The 9,868-nt window shown below is 38.4% G+C and overlaps 1 protein-coding gene across 1 annotated transcript in view; it reads right to left on the bottom strand.

Moving 5' to 3' along the window:
• Window positions 1-803: 803 nt before the first annotated feature.
• LOC106522313 (calcipressin-3) overlaps window positions 804-9,868 on the bottom strand; it is a 32,577-nt gene continuing 23,512 nt past the window's right edge. The window contains exons 3-4 of the mRNA XM_014015292.1: window positions 8,799-8,970; window positions 804-3,666 (exon numbers count right to left, since the gene is read on the bottom strand). Coding sequence (XP_013870746.1) covers window positions 3,512-3,666; window positions 8,799-8,970 — 327 coding nt within the window. The 3' untranslated portion in view covers window positions 804-3,511. The remainder of the gene's footprint in view (window positions 3,667-8,798; window positions 8,971-9,868) is intronic.

The raw sequence follows: 9,868 nt of genomic DNA on the forward strand, positions 1-9,868 counted from the left end.
TGATAATAATAATAATAATAATAATAATAATAATAATGGTGTTGATTATCTGTCATTTTAAAAAAGTTCATAAGGAATTATTTTAAAGAAGAGGGGGCTACACTGAAAAAAAATGCTTGCTGACAGTTATAAAAGGCTAGCTGGAAGCTAAAAGTATCAAAAGCCCTCTAAAAGTAGGACATTAAAGTAGCAGAACAGTAGCTAAACTCTTAAAGCTCAAAATGCTTACTAAAAGCTTTAAATGAGTAGTTTGGAAGCTAAAAGAAAAATCAAAAGCTGGTCAAAAGCTAAAAGTACCAAAAGCAAGCTAAAAGTTAAACTAGCAAAAGGCTAACTAAAAGCTAAAAGTAGCAGAACAGTAGCTAAAATTAAAAGAAGCAAAATGCTTGTGGAAAAAAGTGAGCTAAAAGCTGAAAGTAGCAAAACGTTAGCTACAAGGAGCAATACGGTTAAAGAAACAAATGCTAGCTAAAAATATCAAAAGGGTAGCTAGAAGCTAAAGTCCTAAAAGCTTGCTAAAAGTTAAAAGTTGCACAACAGTAGCTAAAAAAATAAATAAATCAAGTACTAAATCAAAAGGAACAAAAAGCAACTTAAAATATTTGTAAATAGTTAAAATATTTTGAAAAGTAGAAAAGTTATACCTCAAATTCATATTAATTTCTTGAATTAACTTAATATTTGTACTGTATAATTAGCTAAAATAGTCCAAATGATGCAGAAGTGGATAGTTATTTGTCCTTTACTTTTTTTAGCTAGTGCAAATGATAAATTGGCATTTACACAGAGAAAACACACACCTGTAACACTTTCCTTTTTTTAAGAATTCGTCTTTATGTATTTTCCCATGTGAAACAAATGACTATTTTACTACACAAATAGAAGCAGATGCTGCCAGAGACAGAGACCATGTCTGAGAAAGAAGTACAGAACACGTAAAATACAAATACTGGTATCATAGAACTGTAAATTATTGCTTGCTTTGCTACGTTGTTTTCTGGATTCCTACAGTACAAGACACAATATTCAGTTTTCAACAGAAACGGTACAACAGTGACAGTATTAACAATATTACTGAGATATTCAACAGACATTTCTCAGGGAAAAAAAATCAATCAAAAATCAAACACAGTCAAACCAAGTCCATGTTGAACACAACACAATGACAGTTGGTTTTGATTGAGCATCTTTAGGATTTTTTGTTGCACATTTTGATTCGTTTAGTTGTCGTTTGTTTCCATTTCAACAAGAGCAACTATAAATTACAAACTGCACACTGAGACAGGCCTCAGCAAGAGAGAGAGAAAAAGAAAAAAATACACTTGTCATATGTACATAAATATACACTTTCTTCTCAGCTGTGACCAAAATGCATCACCATGTTAAATCATCATGATCACAGAGTAAAATACAAACAAAAATCTTCCTCAGCATCAGCTTGGATGCTTCTTCTTTAATCACTCTCCACAGCTCCACCAATAGAAAGTCCAGTTCCACAACACGATTCTTAAAGCAGCTGTTTATCTTTCTCAGAAAATAAGATCAATTTTACTTGTTGACAAGAAAAAAACATCTGTTTTTTTAAAGCTGTGGTCTTATCTGCCTCATTTTTAAATGCACTGCATGTTAACACCTTTTATTATCACATGCTTTTATATCCCAAAAGGCCTAAGAGGTTCGTGCATGCAAAAAGAAAGTGAAGCATTTGACTCACTGCAATATGCTGGTGAAAAGGCTTACAAGGTGATTCAACTTTAGAGTAAAAATAAAGCAGAAAAAGATGCATCCAACTTCATCTCAAAAGGACTTTTTTAATGTAAAAGATATTTTTTAGATTTCACGCCACCTAATGGACATAAATAAGTTTATTGTCACCTCTGATACACCAAAGCATCAAACATTTAAATATTAAGTTAAACAAGTAGGTGAAGGTTTTTCTAAACCAAAAAAATTTATACGAAAAAAAAACCCCAGCACATTTTATGGGGAGGGGCATGATTTGCAAATACTTTGGTTAATATTTCAATTACTATCTTACGAGGCAACCTAACTTCCCTCTTAGCTCACTGAAATGCTTTCAGGCAAGCTGCAACATCCAAAATAATATTTCTGCATATTTTAACAGCTCATCCATGTGCGGCGAGAAGCAGCTCAATAATCTGGTGCGCAGCAGGGTTACGATCAAGAGCCCCCACCGTTTCTTAAGAGACATCGGGAGATCCTCAGTGCAAAACAAGCAGTTTTATAAGYAACGTGATTCAAAAAGGTTGCTCAAACAAAATAATGAGTGTGAAAACACAACAAGGAATCAGAAAATGACATCATCGAAAACAAATGGGGATGAGTAGTCTCCAAGCCATTAAATCTTGACAAAAGCAACAAATACTCATCTGTCAGTCTTACGAAAATCCCCTTTCAGCCTTTATTCCCAGTATGGACGTCACTTTGAACTCTGCGTGGGAATGTATGCACTTACGTCAACACCACATCCTTGTCATCACAAACAGTAAAATAAAAAAAGAACACCTCAGCTGCTCATCCCCTCAAGTAACTAGGCATGCAAAAAGTGTTGGGTTATTAAATACATGTATACACATCTAGTAGCYCTGCGAAAAAAAGAACAAAACAAACAAAACACTTCTTCGATTAAAAAAGAAAAAGCAGMAAAAGAAAAACAACCACCGCAACTTTGTTGGTCACACATGGCGCTTGCTGCTGTGTGTGATGTTAAATAGGTGCGTTTCCCCCCCACCCACCTTCATTTAACTTGCTAGTATGTATTTCTGCTTTTTTCTTGTGTGTGTAATACAGTATATACATGCAGAAAAGCATGAGAACATCACACAATCTGGATGCAAGCTGAAACAGCAAATCTGCAGATATAAAAACAAACAAAAATATTACATATTTTTTATATATATATTTTGCATATATATATATATGTAGAAGTGAAAACACAAATTATTGTAAAAAAGAAAAAGCAAGTTTGTATATTGAGGTGTTCCACGTTTTCAGCTGAAGATTATTGTACACATGACGGGAAAGCTAAAAGGCTAACGGACAAGCGAGCGTGTATCTGGGATCAGCAATGAGAGCTGAGCGTGTGTGATATGTGGCAGGTGTGCCTGTGTTGGGACAGGTAATTGACCCCTCTTGTTGGAAACCAGAAGTGGGGGGGTGGAGGAGGAGGAAGGGGGGGGGGGGGGGTTCAGTGAGTCGGAGGCAAAGCATGCCCAACCACTCCCCCAACGCTGTCCGCAGAATGTGATGAGTGTGTGTGCGTGAATTCTCATCCATTCCCTTTCAAGCCGCCTCATTCCGTCGCCGCGCTCCCCACAAACACCATCTTCGAGCAATGTTTGTTTGTTTTTGCTTGGAGTTGAACTGAAATGAGGCGCATCAACGCTCTCTGTGAGTGCAGAGACGAGAGAGAGAGGGCAGGTGTGTCGCAGGTTTTTTTTAAATGGCGGTCGGTGTGGGCCGCTTCCAGATCTGGCGAGATGGTCCCCCTTTAGTTGAAGACCTTGGGGGCCCCGTCGGGACGTCTGGTCTGGACAATCTGCTGCTTTGGCCGCACTGCTTCCTCCTCCTCCGTCTCGCTCTCGCAGACGTGGACAACCACGCTGGGGGTGGACTCTGTCCCTGCGTGGAGCTCGTACTTTTCACCTGAAGAGGGAGAACAAGAGTTGCTAAAAATAAACATACCACAAAACGCAAAGTAATTTGAGTTTGGTCAACGACTTCTCTATGTAATAATGCTTCTTGACAATAAATATTGTACAGTCAACTTAGAGGATGACCTCTACAGAACAGTGCTCATGTAGACAATGGTATAGAAATCATAAAACTTTTCTACACAAGTATTACCTTTGGGGACAGATAGAATGTTAATGAGGACCAGATTTGGCTTTGAGTTTGACACATTTGGTGTAGCCTGTCTGTAATCCTGACCTCAACCCTATCAAACACCCGTGGGATCAGTTTGGGCAAACTGTTTGGTCCAGAGTTTCCAACACCACTGCAATAACTGAGTTATAGAGGCAGGGATAGCGATGTCCTTCTTAAGGTTTACCAGGAGAGACAGAACGTTTGCTGTATAAAGATCTTTGTGACTGTGAGTAATCCAAATACCAAGGTATTTAAATTTGGCAGAGCTAATTTTGAAAGGAACCGGACCTATATGCTGCTCTTCTATTGGGGTCACAGGCATCAATTCACTTTTTTGAAGGTTAACCTTGTACCCAGATATGTTTCCGAACTTTTGAAGTAAAAGAAGTAACTCAGGAACACTAGACAAGGGATCTGAGAAATAAAGAAGAGTATCATCAGTGTATAAGGAAACTTTATGTTCAGTGTCAAACCGATTAATACCTTTAATCTTAGGGTTGTTCCGTAAAGCCACTGCGAGTAAATGCTGAGTAAAGAATGGGATCCCACAGCAGTGACACCAAGCTGGTAAACAGAATGAGGAGGAGGTGACAGGCCAACCKATTCTCACTCCCAACTCGTCAAATATTGACGCTTGGTCAGGTACCGTCTGCATCCAGTTTTGGATGCGTCAAGTACCCCCCTCGCATCAGTTATTAACGAGATAAGACAYAGGAGGAGGAGGAGTGCGTTGTCATATTTTTTAAAAGAGTAGGAAATGCATGAAAACTAACTGTCCCAGACCCTAAATTTAACTTCTATTAGCCCATTAATCCTGATCCCTCATATTAACCACAGACCCCCAACACTAAGACCCCTACGTGGTGCAACCCGGAAAAGCCGTGGGCGTGAATAACTAACACATTCTCACTCCCGACTCGTCACATATTGACMCTTTTCCAAGGTTCTCTCTGCGTCTTATTTTGACGCGTCGGGTACACCCATCACGTCACTTACTGATGCACCAGGCATTTCCGGGTTCCCTCGGCGTCCGGGTTTGACGCATTGGGARGCAAAATATATGGGGTCTTTGAGTTGGGGTCCGTGGTTAATGTTAGAGATCAGGGTTCATGGCTAATTTTAGGTAGTGGGGTCAGGGATATGATGTCTAGGGTGAATATTAGGTAATTTTAGGGTTTGGAACACATAGTTGACGTGAATTTCCTACACTTTCTAAAAATGGTTAATTTTAGGGATCGGGGTTGATGGTTAATTTTAGGTACTAGGGTCAGGGACAGGATGTCTAGAGTGAATGAAGGTAATTTTAGYGTTTGGGACAATTAGTTTTTGTGCATTTTCTACACTTTCTGAAATTATGACAATGGATTCTGCCCCATCACATCGATAACTGACGTGAGGGGGGTACCCCTTGCCCCTCAGTATCTCACAGAACTTCTCCACATTAACACACCTTCCTACACTCTCAGATCCTCCTCCTCCATCCAACTCACTCAACCACCAGCTCATCTGACCACTATGGGCTCAAGAGCTTTTAGTTACTCAGCACCCCACCTCTGGAACTCTCTCCCACCGGACATCAAAAGCTCTCCTTCTGTCTCCCTTTTTAAATCACAAATTAAAACTCTTCTCTTCAAACAAGCTTATTCAGTTTAATCACCATCTCCCATTAACCCTATTTTATGTAGGATGTTTTGTTTTATACAATGTTTTTATTTGTTAATTGTTATGTAAGCTATGTTTTTTATTGTTATTTTATTCTTTGCTTTATTCTTTTTGTTTTATTGCAGTGTATTTACATTGTACCGTGTCCTTGACTGCCATGAAAGGCGCCTTCAAATAAAATGTATTATTATTATTATTACCCGACCTGTCAAAATTGGACGCAGAGGGAACCTTGGAAAAGCATCGATATGTGACGACCTGGGAGTGAGAATGGGTTGGAATAATTGATGCGAGGAGGGTACCCAATGTGACAAAACAGGACGCAGATGGTACCTGACCAAGCGWCAATATGGGGATGAGTCGGGAGTGAGAACGTGTTGGACAGGCAGTTGTGGCTGTWTGTGGTTCTTCCACATYCTACTGAGGCTCCTGTTTGTTAAATGTTAATGCCAACTAAACAAGAATCAATAAATTAAAATACGTTTTTTTGATGCTGCTCAACTCACAAATGCATTTTCCAAGCAAATTTGGCACCATTTAATGTGAAATAATGAGATTTTCCAGTGGCACATGATTTATTGCCAAGGAGTTTAGAAATAATCGACTAAACACAAGTTTCCGTTATTGTGTTGAGGTTGTTTGTATCGTGAAGTGCTGACAGTTCAGATAATTGTTTGTTCAAGCTCAGGCAAAGAGAAAACAAAGCCAGTTTTCCACAAATAGTCCTGCTATTTGTCCAAAGTCAGTGAACTCTGATGGAAAGTGTACACTTTGCTAGATTGTGTGTCAGTTGTCATGGCGCCGGGCTCAGACAGCTGGCAGGCTGAAGGAAATTGGCCTGTTAGCTGCTTCACAAACACAGAGACAGATGCTGAATGGAGCCTTGCTGTTACCGCAGGGAGTTGACAGGGGGAGTCAGCGCGCTGCGCTACGGCCCCGAGCCCAATCTGATTTCAGGATGGCTGGATGCGAGGCCAGGGACAAAGCCATTTCCTGATGCCGCCGTGTTTCCACGGCAACAGCAGAAAGCGGTCCTCCGAGCGGGACGCTGCGTGTTTGTGAGAATGTGGGAAGTGTCGTTGTGTTTGTGCTGATGATAAACAGCATTTGACTGAGGACAGACTTTTCCACCTCATCAGCAGGGCTGTGCCCACATCTGTCATGGAAACATACAACAGGCATGACACAAGCGTTTTTTTAAAGGTCGTCACAAGGTTAAAGCTTGTGAACAAGACAGGAGCTGAGTCTTTACCAGCACCACAGACCCATTCTGACTCCCTGATGTAAACTCTACAACTGATCTAATACATGAGCTACACTGTGACTCCCTATGGACTTGTACTGGAAGTACATTTACTTTGTTGCAGTACTTGAGTCATGTTTAAGTTTTTTTTACACATAACTTTTACTTTTATTTCGTTACATTCATAACAGAACAAATTACACTTTTAATTCTTCAGTTTTAAATTTAACACCTTGTTACAAATTTAAATTTGACCAGAAGTCATCATGAAAGGCGTTGTTTATGAACCATAAAACATGAAAAGTTGAGTTTACTTAAACAAGTTAAACTGGTTTCACTAAATAGAGTTGAGTCCTCAACTCGGTTCAGTGGAACCAGTTCAATTCATTTCTTAGAGCAGAGGTTCTCAAATAGGGTCCCATAACCCCCAGAGGTGCATTGGGAGTCTTCAAAAAATTTTCACTAAATTGTTATTTTGTTTTTAATTTTTAAAAATGCATGGGGAACAATGAACTAATAAAACAAACATAATAAACTAAATAAAAAAGATATTCCCATGACATTTAGGGGTTGAAATGACAATAAATTATCTTTTAAAACAGCATGGGTTTTATGAGGGGGTCCCTGGAAATTTTTCCCCTTGTAAGGGGTCCCCAGACCCAAAAGGTTTGAATTTCCCTGTCTTTAGAATGTGTATAAAAGTACCTTTACTTTTACTTTACTAGTTACTGTATGCAGTTTTATGATTTTTACTTCAGTACTTTTCTTATCAGTGAAATTCATTTTTACAAAAGTCATTTTCTGGTAAGGTATTTTACTTTTACTTAGTTATTTCTTTCAAGTACTTTATACACCTCTGTTCCCTATAATGCTTTATTAACACTTACACACTTACAAATGAGTAATAAAAAGATTTGTGTGAAAAATTGCTGAAACAGTATTGGACGACTGCACATAGATGAACTCAACATGTCAGTAATTCACAGCTGCTCTTCAAACCTCAGTAAATGTTCTTTTAAATTTCAGAGATAACAGCATGCATCTCGTGTTTACTCTGCCAGGTTCCTCCCTTGTAAACATATCTGTTTCTGAAAGAGTTTGTCAGCATGAGCTAAAAAAAACTGTTAAAAATTAGGAAAAAGGGAGGCATAAATACAGTATAATGGAAAAATGCTGCTTTGCATGCTGTATAGTCCTGAATAAAAACCACTCCACTTTGTCTTGATTGCTTCAGTACACTACACATCCTGTCCTTACTGCCACTCCAAGTCCAGGAAGTTATTTCCTGTTTGTGTCTGGGTCGCTGCTCAAAGATGAAAAATCATCACTACACCCCCCCCCCCCCCGCATTTGCAATCATCTGGACACGTATATAGTGTTAGCAAAATATCTCATGAACCACTGCACATGTTTTAATCGCAATTCTCAGAAAATCCTCATTAAGACTGATTAAGTTTTGGAGCCAACCCAATTCAAGATGGCTGCCACAGCTAACTGAACTTAGGCGACACAAAAACGGCTTCAGTTAGCTTTAGTGTGGTTGTAGCTGTGGGTCATATCCAACGCCTACTCTGAGCGTGACACATTGCACAATATTATTGCTAAAAACTTTGGCAATATGTGTCAACCCTGTTTGTGTGTTAGCAAAATATCTCATGAACCAATTGATGTTTCTTATTAAAACTTGCAGAGAGTAAATGTTAGATGTGTATCTACAACTGATTATTATTTGGAGTCAACTCAATTAAAGCAGGACAACACCACTATTTGATGTTAGCTGCAACTCAGTTATTGTCGCGTCAGGCAATGTCTCACAAAACGAATGACATCACATTATTCAGAAGGTTTGACCAATAAGAGTAAAGCTGCGTCCCTTCGCAACGTATAATGATCTTAGTTTAAATCTCTAACATTAAAGGTGGTGGGTGATAAGCACTCCTTCAAGGCATGCTAGGCCTTTCATTTTTATTGGCTGACGTGATGCACGTGTTCGTCAGGTACTGACCAGGTCCTAGCTTAGCTACAGCACACAGCAGGTCGTAGTTGATGACAGGTGTGGCGTCTTCGCTCTGGCTCCAGCCCACAGGTGGCGAGGCAGGTGGCGAGATCAGAAACTGTTTGACGGGCTGGGGAGGCGCCAGGTACGACTTGTCGATGTCCTCATCGCCGTTCTGGATCTATTCGAGAGAATGTGACAACTGGTTTATATTTTGTGTCTCTTAAGAGGAGGTGCTAACAACATGAAGCAGGTGAAAATGATGAACTGGTCTTCTTCACACCAGCACCAAACTGATAAAAAAAACTATACAGATATGAAAAACTGATGTGGAGACCCCATATAAATTACTTAAGAACAAAAATGGCAAAATCTACTGCAGTATTGTATAAAGTTAAGTAGTTATTTAATGATAAAGCACTATTTACACTAAATAATGCAATTATCATTCCACATTTGATTTATTGTATAGAAGTCTGGGGAAATGCATGTAAAACTATCACTTAACCTATTTTTATTTTACAAAAAAGAGCCATAAGAATTATCACAAGAAAGCATTACTATCACCCATCTAATACATTGTTTCATCAGTTAAAATTATTAAAATTTTATGAGTRGGTTGAATATCATATTCTGCAGGCTAGTTATAAAGCTCATAAAAGTATGTTACCTTCAAACATCCAATCAAACTTTGTTAAAAAGGAAAGCTGCTATAATTAGAAGGGACTACAAATGTTTGTTAAACCAAAAATCACAACAAATTTGAAAGACAGATGCACTTCAGTAAAAGGTATAAGACTATGGAATAATCTTGAAAATGATTATAAAAGCATGGGATCAATTAATACCTTTAAAAAAATGATCAAAGCAAAATTGTCAAAGAAATATGAAATTGTTTAATTTGTATTTGTATGAGTTACTGTTTGAGAAGCTGAATTTTTGTTTTTGTTTTATTTGGTTTATTATTGTTTGAAATTAATGTAATTTAATTTTTATTTTTTGTAATTTGGAGCAGATATAATAAGGTTTTTTTTCTGCTGCCTTACATTTAATTTGATTTGCATTGTTTTGTTGTAGCC

Source organism: Austrofundulus limnaeus, unplaced genomic scaffold, assembly GCF_001266775.1.
Source record: "Austrofundulus limnaeus strain Quisiro unplaced genomic scaffold, Austrofundulus_limnaeus-1.0 Scaffold2, whole genome shotgun sequence".
NCBI classification, from domain to species: Eukaryota; Metazoa; Chordata; class Actinopteri; order Cyprinodontiformes; family Rivulidae; genus Austrofundulus; species Austrofundulus limnaeus.